Genomic DNA, 20390 nt, shown 5'->3' with positions numbered 1-20390 from the left:
AAAAAAGGGAAGAAAATAAAAGAAGAAGAAATTGAAAAAAAAAGGTAAATGGAAATGGAATAAAACTAGATTAAAAGAGAAGGAAAGAAAAAAGGAATTGAAATGAAATTAAATTAAAGGAAAGAAAATAAAGGAAAATAAAGAAAAGGAAATAAAGGGAAGAGAAATTAATAGAAAGGAAATAAAGGAAAGGAAATAAAGGAAAGGAAGAGAAAAGAAATGAAGGAAAAGAAATAAAGAAATGGAAATAAAGGAGGAAAATTAGGAACAAAAATAAAGGGAAAGAAATGATAGGAAAGGAAAGGTAAAAAGAAAAAGGAAGAAAATAGAAAAGAAAATAGAACGAAAGAGGAAAAGAAAATATAAAGAGGAAAGAAAAAACAAGAGAGAAAATTTACAGAAAAGGAAAAATAGAACATTAGACGAGGAAAAGAAACAAAAAGAAAAAAGAGCAAGCAAACTGATACTTCATGGAAGTGCCTCAAAATAATGACTGTCACTTTTAACATGTCATGCTACACACCTGTCATGCACACACACGCACACGCACGCACACGCACACATCTCTCTCTCTCTTCATATGTCTCTCTCTCACACACACACACATATATAAACTGTCAGAGAAAAGAAAATGACAAAGGACAGCATGAATGCAGCTCAGTATCTGGATGCCCCACAGGCTGTAAGGCGTAAGAAATGACCGCTGTGAGGCCCACAAAGCCAATGCAGTCAGCAATTTTCTGTCAACGCAGGCGAATCCTGTTTTCCCAGCAGGAGAAGACGGCAATACAAGATGAGAGAAAATGAAGACAAAGAAGGAAGTGTGTCTGGGAAATTTCAACAAGATACATGTCAACAGCTATATCTGCTTTATAGCACTAGTCTGTCTTCAGTTCGCCAGCACCATAATGTTCACAGAACATGAGCTCTATCTGGATCTCAGATGTTAATCTAAAAATCACTTGAAGGTTATTAGTAACATTAGTACATTATTCATAAAAGAGCTATGCTGACCTTAATGTCAACAAGTGCTTTATTTGATTGTCTCATTAATATAGTCATTTAAATGCACTTTTATTTATTTTATTATATTTTTATTTTATTATTTCAGTTTTATTTATTTTGAAATGTTTAATTTTAATAGTTTTATTTTTGTGTAAGTTATTTAGTTTTTTTTTGTTACTATATGTTACTATATATAAAATATCTGTAAATCTGCAGTTTTCCGCATTTTCTGACTTTTTGTTCTTTTTATGCTTTTGACTAACCAGGAATAGTGAATTAACTGTAAATTTTCAAGCAGCCTCCTTTTTTCTCCATTCAGTAGTTGCTTATTACAGCATTAAAATGAAAACAAAAATCTCAATTAACAGTATTTGAAACTTTTTAATGTTAAAGGTGGAGCTGTTAGTTTATTCAAATTAATTAATTGATTAGACTTAAAAGTACTGCAAAATGCATTGTCCATTATTAATCCCAAACAAATCTCACAAATGAAACAAATTTACAGATTTAGGCAGATTAGATTCGAATTGTAGACAACATTCCTCACAACATCCTTTATAACACAGACGTTATTGCATAAGCAGACTTAAGGCTGGGTGATAAAACCAGTTTCATTATATTATCATTATAAATCAGTATATTTACTGACTGAACACTATTGTCATTATCGATAAAATAAAGTCGGTACAAAGCTTCGGTATAAAGCACTATCCTGTATGTTTATTAAAAAAGGTTGATGAACGCATGTCTTGGAAGCAATGCCAACTTTTCTGAATGCTATGTCGGGACTGCAACGCGCTTCACACTTTGTATGGAATATACACATCTCCGTAATAATGCAGACCAATTAACTCATACAAACACAGTGGATCCAAACACTGCAGCACTTTACTTTATACTTTTCTCCATAAACTTGTATTAATGCTGCAGCAATGGTTTGCACGTTTGTTGCCCACTGAAAATGGCTGATGGTCACCTAGTTACAAAAAAAAGCAGGGGAGCTTGAGCACAAGTGCAAAACACATTGAAAATTGTAAAGGAAACCACACACTTGCACTTGTAACTTCAGGTCAGAATTAAGGCTGATTTTAACACATGCAAAAATGAGTGCGGTGGCAGGCAGCAGTGAAGAGATGTACTGTAAATAAAAAAGGATGTCACCAGAGTGGCTCTTTGGTTTCTTGTGCATCCCAGCCACTAGCACCCCATCTGAAATAGATTTTAGCATAATAGTCATCCAACTTCATAATTTGTGATGTTGCAATACGCATTTAAATAATGATGGTTAATTCCTTTACTTGAAAGCTCAGATTTGATTATCCTAATTTGTTATGTTGACAGAGTTTGAGGTTTACTGTATCATTATTATTGACATCTTACAGATGTTGATCTACCTTAAAGTTTACTTTGATTGCTCAGCATTTGCACTTTGCACACACTTTTATTTTCATTTATTAACATTAATTATCATGTTTAAGAGTCTTTTTAACACTTATGTTTATTTTATTATAAAGAGTATATTTTGTTTAAATATTTTTGTTTTTGACTATTAAAACTATTAAAAGTGGTAAAAAAAATCCTAATATTCCTAAATGTATTGTTAAAAAAGTATTCAATAATTATTAATACCGAATGATATTAAACATGATATTGTGATCATTTGTTTGCAAAATCACCCAGCCCTAAGCAGACTCTGAAAAAAAATAAGATCATTCTGTATAAGAATTAGACCTGAATATTGTGTTAACATTAAATGACATTTTTACATTTTCATTAATTTGAATGTATTTTTAATGTTCATAAAGACTGTGTTGGTTAGTTCATATCTGTTAACGTTGTTTTACCAACACAATTTTAAAGCCTTGGTATGCAGTGTTGTAAAAAAAAAATAAATGAATGAGTGAAAAGAAGAGAGAACCCAGTCCAGGAGACTCGGAACAAGCAGAATTCCTTTATTGAGACGTGTTGGTTAATCTGCAGTCATACAGCGTCTTCAAGGTGTCCAATGTGTCTGCAAGAGCTTTCTAGAGGTCCGCAGTCTGCAAGTTCTTTCACAAGTCTCTCACAAGTCTCACACAAGTCTGAATTAAGACAAAGATGTCCTGTCTATATTGTCCTGTTAGGAGGAGGGGACATGGCTAAACAAAGCATGCAAATTAATAGTTGTGGTCGGCATGGTAAACTGCTTCTCAGGTCTAATCTCATCATGTGTTGGAGACAGAAACCGCCTGACCATTTGATCGAAAAGAGAAAACAATAGACACCCCATGCTGTGAAACTGACAATTTGCATTACTTTGGCTTAGCCTGTAATCAGAAAGATAAAGGTTAAATGTCCCTCCTAGCTGGGATGTTCATGAAATTATATAATTAAAAACCAGAGAATATAACTTTTTAGTTATACGTAGATTATTGTTAATTTGAAATTAGATGATAAAAATTTATATTTCCACAGTTCCCCCTTTGAGAGTTATTTAAAAACTCTCACAAAAAAAATATAAATTTGTAAGCTTTCCTAAAACCATTCAATGGCTTCTGTTTGATAACAGAAGCCCCATCTTCTAGTCATGTAACTTGAAAAGTTACAGGCACATTTAACTTATTCTGTGTCATTTCAATATCTACATAGATGTAAGTGTAGATTTCTAAAACTGTTCACACGTTTATGACAATCAGTTGTAATGTCATAAATCCTACATGATGACACAAAAAATCATGTAGTTAAACTGCAGATCTTCTGAAAGTCCATGGCTTGTGAATAGTGTTCAGTCTTTTGTGAGGTGTGTTTCTTGTGGTTCTTCTCCAGCACAGAGTTGATCTGATGACTTCCTGTCATTCCTGGATCTCCGTAGTGATGCTCTGGTTTAGAGTGTTTCTTGAGAAGATGCAGTGTTTGTGTTTACCTGCACACAAGAAAACAAGGAAACGGCAGACCAGCAGTATTCATGCATAGACTTGTATGATCATACAGTTCGTGTGTCTAGTTTTTCAGGTGATCGTATAGTGGTTGTGTTAAGTTGGTGATCGTATAGTGTTGTGTATTTTCTGTCTCCTAATCTTAAAGTTATGACACCAATAAAACAGTGAGGTGAGGATGGGGGGAAAAAACAAAAAAGAAAAGGGAGTCTTCACCACAGGGTGCTGCCCCTGAAGCCTGTTGCTTTCAGTTCTGCCCTGGGCTCCTCACTGGTTTGTGTGTCCTGTTCTGTCCCTGAGTGTGGTGGGCAAACTTTAAAATGTGTGACACAAACTATCATTCAATAAATATCAGTCCTATCAGACATCATAACATTGAATGGGTAGTGATTGGAAAATGTGTTAAACACATTCAAGGCTGTAAGTGGACTTAAGCAGAGTTCCCCAATAAAAAGGAAGAAGTTTCCTTTGTGTCTTTTTTACAAAGAGTCTTTCATCTTAATTGTAAATGAACTGGGACATTAAGCACTCACAGCCAAAAATGGTTAGCATCTTTGTGGACAGCTCAATGGATTTAGTGATGAGGGGAGGGGTATGTTGAGGGCATTTAGCAAACTGTTCAGAAGTTGATTTACCCTGTTCATCTCTTTAAAGTTTTTTTTATTCTTTCTACACTCCTCATCCAATGTCCTTTTTTACCACAGTAATGACAACAGATATTTTTCCTAAGACATTTGTGATTTGATGTCTTTTCTGTGTTGACCTTAGTGGCGGCTGCTTCAAATCTGACTCTGTCTTTAATGTAAGAGTCTCTTTCCCACAAAGCTAAACTGTTCAGATTATTTCTGAGAGTGGTGGAAGACCAGGTGATGTTAAGAAATGGCAAAGCTTGTCTGTATTCAGTTGCAAGGCCATCTGACCAGATGCGGACTAGGGGTCCCTTATCATCTAGCACACTGTCCGAATTATCAGCTAATCCACTGTAAGTTATGGCGGATTGACAAAATCTCTCTGTGAATTCATTCACAGATTCATCTTTCCTTTGCACACAACAAGTCACTTTTGACCAGTCGATCTTTGGGCCAACAATGTTCTTTAGAGCTTTCAAAACACCCTCTCTCAAATCATCCTTACTGGCATGTTGTAATTTAGAGGTCACAGTATGCTCAAAACTGTTGAATTCAGATTCAGTGAGAATTTGAGACATTAGCTGGGTGACTTCTGTTAATGACATGTCATAAAGACGCATTTTGCTGATTAGTGCTCTGCTAAACTCTGCAAAATTTGTGCGTGCTGATGGTAAGCTTTGAGACAGTCTGTCTATTTCTCTAGGTTCTAGTGTTCTGGAAACTGTTTGAATTTGAACAACAGAAGTGTTGTTGTGTGAACTCTCAGTTCTCTTAGATCTTCTGGCACCACAAACCTCCACTGAACCTATGAGCAAATCATTTGCTGACTGGATGGGAATGTCTGTTTCAGAGACAATTTGTGAGTCAGGATGTTTATTATCAGGCTGACTAACCTCCTCAATGTCAGTTTTTGATTTCTTGAGGTTCAGTTGTTTTGTTAATGAGGTTATCTTAGCATGAAGCTCTTGGATCTGTTTTCTAATTCTGATTTAGCTTGAGCTTGTTGTTTAGCTCGAGATAAACTGAATTCTCTGTAGCAGCAGATAATGCCTTTTACATTGTTTTTGCGAATGCATGCATCAAGCACTTTCTTGCATTCTTCTAATGTCCAAACATCATCTGGGTCAATGCTAAATTTCTTTGTCAAATTTAGTCTGACTGACTCCGTTATTGAGTCCATGTGCTGTCGTAGCAGCGATTTGAAATCCTGATCTGACAATAAAGGAGTTTTTAAACTACCTTTTTCAGTTGTAGTGATCAGTCTTGTATTCTGTCTGAACATTTTGTGAGCTTATTATCACAAAGTAAAAATACTAAAACTTTTCAGATGAAAGTGTAGTAATTTCTTCTCTGGCGAAACAGAGGGTAACAATATTAGCACATGTTGCTAAAACTTCCTGCCTGAACAAGAGATAACATCAATTAGCTTGTATAGCTAAACTTAAACTTCTCTGGTTGAACAGAGGTTAAACGAAATAAAAGAAAAGAAAATAGCACGTAAGGCTTTACTTCTCTGAAGAGAGGATAACTTTTTAAAAGAAAATAGCACGTAAGGCTTTACTTCTCTGTCTGAACAGAGGATAAACTGTTACTTCTCTATTGAAATAGAAGATAACTTTTTGTTAAACAAACCCTGCAGCTGTTTGTTTACTTTTCTCTGATGGAGCAGAGAATAACCATGTGTATAGACTGGTCTGTATGGTTCTTTTGATAGAGTGAAACTCACCAAATCGAGGTTGAGCTGAAAAGATTCAGTCTGGAGTGATCTGATCTTTGTATTCAGGTAGCTTTAATGTTCATCAGGGTTGTAGTCAGCAAATAGTTGAGAATTTGTGACGTCCGCTGAGTGACTTCAAATTGCCGTTGAGCTGAAGATTCCGTCTGAAGAAGTTTCCTTGATCTTGAAGGTTCAAGTTGAATTTCAGGTAGATTTCAGTCTTCTGTGGCAAATTGTTGAGAATTTGATAATTTTAGTCTCTATCCGGCTCACGGCACCAAGTTGTTGTAAAAAAAAAATAAATGAATGAGTGAAAAGAAGAGAGAACCCAGTCCAGGAGACTCGGAACAAGCAGAATTCCTTTATTGAGACGTGTTGGTTAATCTGCAGTCATACAGCGTCTTCAAGGTGTCCAATGTGTCTGCAAGAGCCTACTAGAGGTCCGCAGTCTGCAAGTTCTTTCACAAGTCTCTCACAAGTCTCACACAAGTCTGAATTAAGACAAAGATGTCCTGTCTATATTGTCCTGTTAGGAGGAGGGGACATGGCTAAACAAAGCATGCAAATTAATAGTTGTGGTCGGCATGGTAAACTGCTTCTCAGGTCTAATCTCATCATGTGTTGGAGACAGAAACCGCCTGACCATTTGATCGAAAAGAGAAAACAATAGACACCCCATGCTGTGAAACTGACAATTTGCATTACTTTGGCTTAGCCTGTAATCAGAAAGATAAAGGTTAAATGTCCCTCCTAGCTGGGATGTTAATGAAATTATATAATTAAAAACCAGAGAATATAACTTTTTAGTTATACGTAGATTATTGTTAATTTGAAATTAGATGATAAAAATTTATATTTCCACACAGCTAATGTATAAAAGTCTCTCCTCTTACTGGTTATTAATTAAAAATACGAGAAACACGAGCTCCTACAAGATGTACTTGTTTCTTCCACTCAATCTTCCTCAGTCTCACACCAAACACTATTACACATCAACAGCAGCAGCAGCACAGACTGCAGAGAGCAATTATCTGTCACTTTGGGGAGCCCATTCACACCTTACACAGGAAGACCACCTCTGACATACAGCACAGAAAACAAGCTGCAGACACAGTACAGGTACAGCACTCGCTCAGCACTGGCTTGACAACAAATTAAGAGCGCCGTTTTCCTTATTCTTTTTTATTGACAACTCATTCTTTTTTTAAACACTTTTTTTTTCTTCACCAAAACTTTTGTGTCCTTTGTGAAGGAGCTTTTCTAATATTCTTTCACACTTTACTGGGGCTTGTCACATCATGCTAAAACAAGAGTTCTTTTTAAGATGAGAAAAGATTTAACAGATGCAGTTTCATGTTTACATTCATGCATTTTATCCAAAGTGACTTACACTGTAAAAGATGCTTTCAATCATGCATGCAGGAATGCTAAAACAGGAGTGCTGAGGACCTGGAAACATTTGTTGTCTCCATCTTTTTTGCTTTAAAAATATGCCTGCCCGATGTTTGATTGTTACATAAAGAGATAGGGGAATTATACCAATGGCACAGGATTATTATATCATTGTGCTTTAAAAGATTAGCTCCCCCTAAATGTAAATTATGTTAATAATTACTCTCATAAGGTTCCAATCCCCTGAGACCTTCATTTATTTTCAGAACACAAATTAAGGTATTTTAGATGAAATACTATGGGCAGTACAACATATTGCCATTAGAGTCAGCAGGAATATATATATATATATATATATATATATATATATATATATATATATATATATATATATATATATATATATATATATATATATATATATATATATATATATATACAACTATTGTATTTCTTGTAGTAAACATGCACCCTGACAAGCACAAAAAAGATTTTTTTGAGCTTCATATGATTACAGTTGAAATCACATGGAATATTTTGATGTTTTTGGTTCTTTTTCTGGACTTTGTTTTTCCATTGACCATTGGTGTCTATGGAGAATGAAGGTCATTATGCTGACACAATGGCATCTATAGCTCCGCTCTTTTGAAAAGCACAATCTCATTTGAATTTAAATCGGCAATCACCAAAATAGCAAATTTAGGATCTAAGCCTAAAAGGGTCAGTTTCCAACAGTTATAAAATATTATTTGTGTGGTATATTTATCTGAAACTACACTGTACATACTAGGGATGCAACAATACAGTTAGCCCACGGTTTAATACATTCCTCAGTTTTTTAACACAGTTTTCGGTTCGGTTCGGTTCTCATGGCTTGACACATGTTTTTTTTTATTCTATAGGCAATAGGAATAGTAAGAGGTTAAGGAGAAAAGAATGAAAACGATTTATTGCAATACTCATTTTGTTTTACTTAAAAGCCAAGAAAAGTACACTAGTTCCTAATACTCAAATCTCACAGTTGCTGGTAGCCCATGTACATACTGGGGAACACATAAAGTCCTACACTTCAAAAATAAACAAACATGTGAAATTAATAAAGATACATTGGGCATTTCAAATAAACATATTTGAACTTAAGTAAACATAAATAAACCATCTTAATTATCTTGGTGCTGGAAAAATGCAAGACTGTTGTCTGTAACGCGGATCTAGTGCTCTTATAAAATGACAAAAGCCTTCATCTCCAATCACTGAAAACGGCTGCAAATCTTTAGCAATTAACACCCGCACTGTCTTTTTTATTTTTATGTGTCTCTCTGAACCAGTTGGGTATGTTTGCTTAAAAGATTCAGCGAGGGACTGTTGCTATTTGGAGGACTTTATTACCTTCTCTGCTATCCTGCCTTCAGACAGTGATATTGCTAGGTGATGGCGCTGCAGATGTGCAGTCATGGTTATACATGTAAAACAATGCTTGCACACAGTTATTTTTTGTTTACCGTTTTTTCTTTTATTGGCATTATTCTTACCGGCAAAACCGAAATGTCCTCACACCGCAGATTTGAAAGACGCCGACGCTTTGTCGTACTGTTGCCTCAACCTCACTTCACCGCCGCTCGCAATGTTAATGTGTGGAATGATGGTCAAGCGCCCCTCAACTTTAGAGCATAGTGATTGGATATTTACTCGCGGGGAGGAGTTTTCTCATCTCAGCTCATGAACTTACAGGCACACACAGTCAATTCAGGGAGATAAAAAAATCACATAAATTATTTAAACGCAAAACTAAGAAAACCACAAAGCAATTCACAAGCGCGTATTGAACCGTGGAGATCGTACTGTACGGTTCAATGTTATATTGAGAACCGTGGCATCCCTAGGGATATCAGAGGCTTATTTTACATCTTGTAGAAAGAGGCAGAATTGGTCTACTCTATTAAGCTGATTTAGCACAAGTATAAAATTGGCATGACTATTTAACATTTTAGGTGTAAAAACTGTAAGATAATAATACATATTAAAATATTATTTGATCAATAGAAAGGTCAAACAAAAACATATCTATAAAGGTTCAAGACATCCTGAAGTACTTTTTTTAACAGATTAGTGTGTGTTAAGCCTCATTAAGGACAACATTAGCACCTGTCAACTTTAATTGTGGCCAAAACTGGATAATTTCGAGCTTTTGTCAGCTAATTTCATCTTACGGGTTTAAAATAATTTTTGGAGCGGGATCAAAATCAGTGACGTAGCACGAATCTGCTAGTGGAGTGATGACGCTTCGGTTTCTCATTATTATTCATAGCAGAGGGTTTTTTTTATCCTATGAGAAGACCCTGCTTCTTATTTATTTATGACTGCAGGTCCTTTCCGAAGGCAAGGCACGCCAGGCTGTAAGACCCAATAACTGAGTGAGGCAGCGTGAACCGTATGTGTTTGTTTCCATGATCCACAGAGTTTGTTGCGTGTTTTTCCCCGCAAATACTGTCAGGGCCGATACAGCAAAGCTGTTTGTGTGCAGTTAGCACTTTTGTCAAGAGAGCTGTATGAGAATTGGAGAATAGTGGACTTTGTCTTTTTTTTTTTTTTTTTTTTTATTAGAATATGCAAAAATCATACAAATACAAGAAAACGTCAACAAATAACAAATACAAAGCAACGAAACAAAAACAAAACAAAAACAACAACAATATAGTCATGTACTGGTATGTGCGTGAGTGTGTGTGTGTGTGAGTGTGTGTATGCATGTAAAGGTAACTTGGTGGACAGGTCAGAGTACATACATAAGGAACAATAACAGTCAATAAATGAAGCAAGTGTCACAAATATAGATAAAACATATAGAAAGAAACCAGTCAGAGGTAGGGAGTAACAACAATGCTTATTAATGTATGATAGTAAAAATTAGAGTAAAAAGAAAGAAAGGACAACAGTAATAACTGACAACAATAATAATAAATCACAAGTGCTACACAAACTACTACTACAAAAAGTTACTTATATTACAACTACTACTGCTTCTACTACAGCCACAACCACGACTACTACTACTACAATGTCTACTAATACTGATACTACTACAACGACTACCACTACTGATACTACTATAGCGTTTGCTACAACTAATACAACATCTACTACTACTACTACTACTACTACTACTACTACAATCACTTCTACTACATCTACATCAACAACATCTACTACTGATATTACTACACTAACAACGACTACTACTACTACTGTAACTACCACACCATTACTACTTCTGCTACTACTTACATGAACTACTACTTCAAAAATCTCCGTAACAATTACTCAATAACAATCGATACTATTACACTGTCTACTACTTCAACTACAACTACTACTACTACTACTACTACAACAACTGCAACCTTAATAATGATAATGGTATAAATACTTGTAATAATGATAATGGAAAGATAACAGGACAAGTCAGAACAGTAATAATAATAATAATAATGATTTCAAAAAATAAAAGTAATACCATTTATGACAAAGGTGTCGAGGAGAGGGGAGGATGGGAAAATCAGGGAGAGGACAAGTAATAATAATAATAAATAATAATAATAATAATAATAACAAATAATAATAGTAGTAAGTAGTAAGTTTGAAGGGGAGATAGAGGAAAAGAGAAAATAAACTAATGATAATAAACAAAAATTAATAAAACACTTATAATAAAAATAAATAAATAAAATAGAATAAAAAATAAAAACAGAAAAGGAAGGGGAGGAGTAGAAGAAAAAAGAAACAATAAGAGAGAAGAAAAATAAAGTTCAGCAAACAAAGCAACAAGAATAAGCCAAAAAAAAAAAAAAAGAATAATAATAATAAAAACTGAATAAATAAAAAAGAAAACACTATATCAATGCTAATTATGAATTATACAATTCCACATGGAAGGATAATATTAAAGATATGTATGATAGATTATTACTGTAATTTGATAACTATAATATACTCATGCTGGTAATAATACTAATAATAATGATAATAATAAAAATAACAACTTTGGACTTTGTCTTTTAACAGTTAAGTTTGCTACCATTCAGACACATCACCTATTTGCATGCTGCCTGTGTTTAAACTCATCCAGATGACCGGCAGGACTAATGGTTGTAATAGACAGGGCAAGAGACCTGCAGCACTGCAATCCACTGTGTCTGCACTAAGACCAGGGGGTTGAGAAGGACAGAAGTCCTCCTCATTTATAGTGTTTATAAAAACATGACTATCTTTATAATGATAACAAATTGTGGTTACATGTATATGAAATTATGAATACAAATGTAACAGGACATTAAATATACGTACTGTTCATTTCTTTGCATTTTAACTTTAAACAATAAAATCATGGGTCTGCTCACAGTTTGTGTCTTATTTTGTGAGCCAACTGGTAACAGTTGTTCGCTCCCCTCCTTTTTTCTCAGTTTTTTTCCTGATCTGCTGGCTATGCCCTTTAAAAAGTGTAAATGTGCTTATCATAAAGATAAAACATTTTATTGATTATATTGTGTGTGTATAAATATATTTTTTTTCTTTTGTACAATTTATTGACCACTGAATTATTTTAAAAGTAGATACAGCAACTGGCTTGGTCATAAATATCATGTCATGAGATATCATGAGTGACAGTACTTATATGTCTAAAAATCTAAACACAAAAGGGGGGCAAATTTGGATCTGGCAAGACATACCTAATAAACTTCCAGGTTTTTTTTTTTTTTTTTGTTGAAAAAATGTACTTTTATAACCTGCCTGTAATATGTCTGTAGTTCACCTAAACCAAGTCAATCAGACCTGCATAAGACGGAGAATGCCTACAGCATCATTTCATTATGCTGTGAAGGTTACTTTTACACTCCTGATCAACTTTATTCTACATTTCCACCACATTAAAAGCTAATTGCATCTTACTCGACTGCAATCTTCTTCTTTCATTTAACACACTTTGAAAATTTAATTCATATCTTTAATAAAGTGGTGGTCTCATCGTTTGAACATAATTACACAGCAGTGATATCAGGCAATAAGTATTCTGTCATTTACTGGCATTATAAGTGCAGAGGCCAGTAAAAGACAATAGATGTGTCTGTGACTCTGTAATGTTTCAAGTCTCTTCAAATACCTGTGATGATTGAAAGGTTGCACAGATTCAGCATCATTAGTACACTTCTATTTTAGGAATTTCAGAAATTGCTAGCAGCAATTCATATGCTTGTGATTTCAGCTCAGTTAGTGAAAACTTTTCAGCTCATCAAAATAAACTGCACTAAAGATATTCAAAACAACACAATCATTTCCCTTCGCAGCAGAAAAGGTTATGCGTAATCATTTAGATGAGTAAATATTAAGCCAGAAAAAGAGATGACACAAGGCATAATGATTTTTTTTATCTGAAAATCTGCCCAAACAAGGTTATCAGATCTCAGACGCATAGCAAAATGCTCTGAAGGGGGTTATTTTGCTGTAATGACTGAGTAAATGTACATTATCCCACTTACTACTTGCAAAAAATATAAATAAAAAAATACTGAGCTGAAAAGAAATTGTACAGTTATATGTGAAAAAAAGACACTTAGGAGTGACACAAGAAGGACTGGACCAACACATTGCAGGAAATTGGATGTCAGGACAATGGTGAAATGAACAGTTTAATGGTCATTGGCTAAAAATATTCAAATGCAAAATGCCATTACTAACCAATCAAAAAGGACTCTTCCACAGCGCAGTTTAATCATTTTGTATAATGACTAGTAAACTGCATAATCTACCATTGCAACATACAGCTTATTTTCCAAAGCTGTGCTAGTTTACTGTATCTCATATCATTCTGCAGTCTTCCGAAATAATGCACTCAATTAGATCAATTTGATAAGCATTTCCTTTATTTATGTCACTCCAAACTCAGTCCTGGAGGGCGGGTGTCCTGCATAGTTTAGCTCCAACTTCCTACAACACATCTGTCTAGTAAACGTAAGAGCTTGCTTAGCTGTTTCAGATGTGGTTAATTGGGGTTAAAACTAAAATATGCAGGGCACCGGCCCTCCAGGACAGAGTTTGGACACCCCTTATGTAAACAGTCAAGAATTGTTAACTAATGCTCTATTTACTGAAACAGGCAGGTTTGACCAAACATTACTTAAAATGTTGCATTATGGTCACATAATTCCTGCACCAGCTACACATATCAATAACCCCGTCATCTTAGAATTATAAGGTTCTATCTAACATTTTTGTCAAAATTGAGTTATCGACATATTCTTATATAATAAATAACAACTTATTTACATTATGGGATGCTTTTTTTTAATAATTTGTTTACTTTTTAAGACTTTTTATTTAAAAATACAAATGATACACACATACTGTTTGATATGGAATGCAAAAACTTTGAAGCTCAATATCTCAAAATCATTTAGAACACAGATAGAACCTTATAAATTTAATGTAACAACTTGTTTGACCGTATTTAAAAGTCCTTAGATTTACCAAAAACCCACATTTTGTAAGATATCACCATTGTGGTAAACACTGTTTGATACTTCACATTTGACTCTTGATTTCTTAAGCTATTTTCTTCTAGCCTGCCATAACTATAACAAGAGAAATAAGAAGAAAGCAGGCCAGATGTAGAGGTTTGATTCAGTAATTCATCTTGCTAGTGAATTTGTTCTTACATTCCAATGGCATTATGGTACTTATGATGACTTAACCTCTAAAAATAGTCATGTGGTTTGACAAAATAAGATCAAGCAATGCTATGAAAAAAAATAAACACTACTTAGCTCACACAATCTGAACACAGACATCAAGAATTACTGTAGGAATCTCAACAATGACATATTTCTTGCTGCAATGCATGCTGGCACTGCACCATGAAGCACTTCACCATTGTTGAGATTCATGTGCTGATTTTTAATTAAAGTTTTTTTTTCTAAAATGATGCATGTTCAACATGTTTGCCGTTTTTAAGGATGTGTATTCACAAAGCATTAGGTCACCAGTAATTTTTTTTCTTTCTTTTCATTTACAGTAAGTGATTAATACCAAATAATTTGAATTTACTAATTATAAGTCCATAATATTTACCAGTGCCAGGTTATTTAAAATTAATATATTAAGTACATGTTACATATGGTAAAGGCAAGTTATACAAAGCTAAATACACAAATTTTAGGAGAATCCATTACTCAACTGAATTGAGTTTGTTCAACTAAATTAGTTCAGTCAGCTGGTGTTCAAAGGTTTTCAGTGTGCAATAAGTTGGATAATGCACAGACTTCAGAGAAAATTTTACCAAATAAATCTGTTAAATTAGCACCAAAATGTTTAGACTTACCCCAACACTGTCCTCTAACATGTACTGCTTCCAGACGCGTCCAGTATCACTGTACAGGAGCATGTAAGCACTGACCCAGTCTGTGCTGCTGTGACGTCCTTGTGTGGCCACAGCTGTCACCTCCATTCTGTCCTGGAGGTCGACCTGCAGCCAAGGAGACCTGTCCATCCACTCGGGGCTCCAGCCACCTCCTCCTAGAGAAGCCGATAAAAACTCAGTCAGCGTTTATTAAAATGGTTTTTGATTTTGAGTGTAATGTAGAATGCCCTTGCTCAATACACAAAGACATATGGATAAGGAAACTGCCACTGTTTGTCATTTAAAGCCCCCCTACTTTGCTAAAACAAAGACTTAAATTATGTGCACCCAAAATTTTACAAAAGATTACTTGTTTTCATCAAAACAAATAGAGCTCATGTCTCTTTATTTTCTGTCACTGGCTACCAGTCATAACTTGCATGAAGCTCAAAGCATTGGTGCTAGCATACAGAACAGCCAAATGATCAGCACCCTCCTGCCTGCACATGCTCTTACTGTATGAGTCAGTAAAGAAGCATAATCTCATGATATCATTACAGACAGACACAAAATCAGAAAATACAAATGTTACAGAACCATCAGAGTCACAGTTTGTTCAGTGAACTTTTTTTCCATCCTTATTCTGGCATTGTTTATTTTATTTTATTTTTTATGAGTGGTTAGAACTTTGTATTGCTAACACTTCTTCTGCCTCTTAAGATGAATTCCCTGTTGTATCCCTAATTTGTAAGTCGTTTTGGATAAAACAATCTGCTCAATCAATGAATGTACATGTATTTTAAAGGTTTCTACAATAGATCTAAATACACCCAAGGCCAATCCATTCACAATCTTTTTTTTACAGTGCCTGATGGTTTGTTCAAGCATCCTGTTTCTCTAAACATCACTTGTCTATGAACTTCTTCACATTGATTGGTTATATTGCCTTAGTTGCAGTGGTGTAAAGTAACAAATTACAACTATTCAAACTACTTGTTGTGATGAGTCAGAAGCCATTGGTAGAGCCAAACGGAATCTGCAGATATTTTTCGCTATTTCTGCTGAGAATTTTGGTAAAAATCTGTTTTGGGAGTATCGTAACTAAAACCTTGATGTGTGAAATATTTAAAAATAGATTTACACACATTTACTCAAGTAAATAAACAGAACTAATGATGGGCTAAAAATCGCAGATTCCGTGTGGGCCTAGCCAATGGATCCATTTGCAAGCTTTATTAGCATACAAGTATAACAAACAGTGGGAAAAACCAGGAATTAGGTCGTAGAACAGTGAGAGACCAAGGCAGGCAGAGAACATTCATAGTCGTTGAAGCAGGCTAGAGTTCAGGGCAGTGGGATAACAATCACAGTCGATGAAACAGGCTAGAGTTCAGTACACAGATCAGGCAGGAATGGAATGGAAAATGCTCGGTAATGACTGCTGGGCAAATCAAGACTTCGCACTGAGAGAGGGTGAGAGTGTGGTTTAAATGCACTGAAATGATGAGAAAAACTGTACCACAATCAATGACAGGCAGAAGGGCTTATGGGAATTTGAGTCCGAGAGTCCGATTAGAATTCAGGTGATGGCTCCCTCTGGTGGTTCTCCACATTCTCACTTACAACAGTATCCTCCCCGTGAGCGGCTCCTGAAGCGAGAATGCACCTGATGCCGGGGTCTACCGTGCTTTCGGGGCTAGTTTCTCCGGAAACTTTCGGTGGAACTCCTCAGTATGAGCTGGGTCTAGAATGTCTCTAGCATTAATGCAGGATTGTTCCTCTGGACCGTAACCCTCCCAGTCCACCAGATACTGTAGGGCGCCGCCTCGGCGTCTAGAGTCCAGCACTTCTCGAAAGAGATAGGCTTTTTTGCCTTCAATCCTAATCAGCGAGGGGGTCCTCTGTCTCGATCCCTCTTAAGGCTCCGCCTCTCGTGGACCACCAGCGGGTTTGATTAATGACATGTGAAAAGTGGGAGAAATACAAAAATGATTAGGTAAAGCCAGGCGGAAAGACACTGAAGTAATCTGACATGTAATTTTCAATGGCCCCACATACCTGGGACTGAGTTTGCGGCAAGGTAACTTTAATTGGGGATCTCGTGCAGATAACCAAACACATTGCCCTGGTTGATAAGTTGGTTCGGGACGACGATGGTGGTTGGCCTGAATTTCTCTTCTCCTGACTGCTCACATAAGATGTGTGTAAGCTTGATTCTAAACCTCCTCACTGCGTTGTAACCAGTATGTGACAGCGGGTAATTCCGTGGGTTCTAAAGGTGGTTGATAGCCCAGAACACATTTAAAGGGAGTGATGCCTGTAGCGGGTTTTATCAATGAATTTTCCGCCAACATCAGATAAAGGCTCCATTCCTGTTGTTGTTGGTAGCAGTAGGAGCGAAGGAAACGAATGACTTCTTGATTCAAACGTTCAGTTTGACTGAGGATGGTACCCTGATGTAAGGCTGAAATTAATGTTGAGGTTTTTGCATAGCACTGTCCATACCTGAGAGGTGAATTGGGACTGAATCAAATACAACATTGTCCGGTAAGCAATGTTCAAAACACTTGGTTACACAATGCTTCAGCCATCTTGGAGGCAGAGGGTAGTTTGGGTAAAGGAATCAGACGACATGCCTTAGAGAAGCGATTGACTACTGTCAAGATGACTGTGTTGTTCTGTGATATGGGGAGTTCGGTAACAAAGTCCACTGCAATGTGAGACCATGGACATTGGGGAGTGGGCAGAGGTTGTAATAGGCCAGTAGGGGTCTGATGTGAAGCCTTAGTAATTTGGAAGATGTTGCAGTTCTGAATGTATGTGATAACGTCTTTAGGAAGAGCTGGCCACCAGAACCGGGATGTGACTAGTTCGAGAGTTGCTGTGATACCCGGATGACCTGAGCTTGGAGTATCGTGAATGTGTGTCAATAATCGTAAACGTATATCGATGGGTACAAAGGTAAGTTTAGCAGGGCAATTTGGAAGAGGTGGTGTTTTTTGATTGGCTTCCTGAATTTCAGTGAGGATGTTCCACTGCACTGGAGCAAGCAGCAATTTAGTGGGAATTACTGTTCCATCCCTTGGTGTTAATTTGTGTTCTGTTAGCCTGGAGAGGGCGTCCGCTTTACAATTCTTGCTTCCTTGCCTGTATGTAACCGTGAAGTTAAATCTGGTGAATAATAGATACCAGTGAGCCTGCCTTGGGTTTAATCGTTTGGCCGAGCGAAGATATTCCATGTTCTTGTGATCTGTCAGAATTGCAAATTGATGAGTTGCCCCTTCCAGCCGGTGATGCCATTTTTCCAGAGCTAGTTTCATCGCCAATAGTTTGCAATTCCTCACATCATAGTTTTGTTCAGCGCTGGGGAGTTTACGGGAGAAGAAGGCTCATGGATACATTTTAGGTGGTTTGCCCTGGCGTTGGGATAACACTGCTTTGACTCCTGTGCTGGATGCATCTACTTCTACAATGAAAGGTAAGTTTGGGTTGGAATGACAAAGAATGGGTGCTTTGGTAAATCATGCTTTCAGTTCCGAGAAGGTGTGATGGTCCTCGAGAGACCATCATAGTTTCACTGTACTTCGCTTCATCATGGCGGTTAATGGGGCTGCTACGGAACTGAAACCTCCGATGAAGTGTCTGTAGAAATTTGTGAAGCCCAAAAATCACTGTATTTTTTTAAGGGTTTTGGGTAATGGCCATTGTTGTACTGCCTGCACTTTAGCATTATCCATAGCAATTCCCTCTGCACTGATTATATAGCCCAGAAAAGTGATTTTTGTTCGATGAAACTAATATTTTTCCAGCTTTGCATATAACTTGTGTTGGGTTATTTGTTGTAACGCCTGACAAACATGCCTAATGTGTTCCTCCATGGTGTTGAAGTAAATGAGGATTCCGTTGATGTAGGTGGTCACCCATTGATCCAGCATATCACGAAAGGCATCATTCATGAATGATTGGAATACAGAAGGGCAGTTGGCTAGGCCGAAGGGCACTATCATGTACTCATAGTGCCCCCTAGTGGTGGAGAACGCCATTTTTCACTCATCTTCAGCACGAACACGTATGAGATTGTAGGCGCTGCGTAAATCAAATTTGGTGTAGTATTTGGCTTCTCTTAACTCTTCCATTGCAGGAGGAATGATGGGGCAAAGAATAACGGAACTAAATGGTCACTTCATTCAGTCCTCTATAATCGATGCAGGGTCATAAACTGCCATCTTTTTTTTTTCACAAAGAAGAATCCAGCAGATGCTGGAGAAATAGAGGGTCAGATTAAGCCTTTAGCCAACTCCTCTTCAATATACCAAGCCATAGCTTTCGACTCGGGTTGAGAAAGATATTCGTCCTTTAGGAGGTACAAAGCTAGGAATTAATTCAATAGCGCAGTCACTGGAACGGTGTGGAGGGAGTTGAGTAGCTTTTTGTTTGCTGAAAGCTTTGAGTAAATCATGGTATTCAATGGGGATTTTATCATCTTCTGGAATGGTGGTTAATGTTCAGCTCGGACAGGAATCTTTTGTATGGGTTGTATGTAACAAGTCATGCAGGAATCAATCCACTTGAGAATTTGCCCTTCTCTCCACGAAATGTGAGCATTATGATGACGTAACCAGAGCAGACCCAGGACCACTGGATGGTTAACTGAGTCAATTATGTAAATTGTATTTCTTTAGTGTGTAATACCCCAACTTGCAGCTGCATTCCCGTGGTTATTTTATGAATTCTCCCTTCTCCAACAGGGCGACCATCTAGTGCTTCCACTGCAAGACATAGGTCACAAGTGCTGAGAGACAAATTGTGCAAAGTTTTTGGCAATGAAATTACCTGCAAAACCTGTATCTATCAAAGCCGTGGTGTTAATACTTTCACTGTTGTGGATAATCGTTACAGGAATGAGTACACTGAAAACTGAAACACCAATAGAGGGACTCACCAAATGGGAGAAGGTAGGAGGTTGTACAGGGCAAGTGGATTTGACATGTCCGGCTTGGCCGCAATACAGGCAGAGATGATTCTGCAACCTATGATCTCTTTCCTCCTGGGTCAAGCGTGTAAATCCTAGTTGCATGGGTTCATCGTAGGAATGTTCAGAAACTATACGGAACATAGAGTGTGGATTTCTCCTACTTCGGACGAGGTGATCGATGCGAATGGTAAGTTCAATGAGTTAATTCAGATTTTTCCCCTCATCACGACAAGGCAGAACTGATTGCAATGTGGTGGTCTGTCCCTGGCAAAAAAAAAGTGTTTTCAGGGTGTCTTTCACCCAAGTGGTTTGTGCTGCGGTAGTAACCAAAGGTAAGAGCATATTCTGCGGCTGTGTTTTGTCCCTG

General features: G+C 36.7%; 1 protein-coding gene and 1 long non-coding RNA gene across 2 annotated transcripts in view; both read right to left on the bottom strand.

Annotated features, from left to right (window-relative positions):
- cntnap5a (contactin associated protein family member 5a) overlaps window positions 1-20390 on the bottom strand; it is a 155914-nt gene that overhangs the window by 99080 nt on the left and 36444 nt on the right. Inside the window, exon 3 of the mRNA XM_087267840.1 lies at window positions 15031-15224. Coding sequence (XP_087123966.1) covers window positions 15031-15224 — 194 coding nt within the window. The remainder of the gene's footprint in view (window positions 1-15030; window positions 15225-20390) is intronic.
- On the bottom strand, window positions 2937-6738 carry LOC147842359 (uncharacterized). The gene is made up of 2 exons (XR_015499416.1): window positions 6595-6738; window positions 2937-6489 (listed from the first exon to the last, which is right to left on the bottom strand). It is a non-coding gene; the product is annotated as an uncharacterized LOC147842359 (long non-coding RNA).

Source organism: Danio rerio, chromosome 9 (genome assembly GCF_052040795.2).
Source record: "Danio rerio strain M-AB ecotype USA chromosome 9, GRCz13ab, whole genome shotgun sequence".
Classification (NCBI taxonomy): domain Eukaryota; kingdom Metazoa; phylum Chordata; class Actinopteri; order Cypriniformes; family Danionidae; genus Danio; species Danio rerio.
The sequence above is the reverse complement of the archived record's forward strand: the minus strand, read 5'-3'. Positions and strand labels throughout refer to the sequence as shown.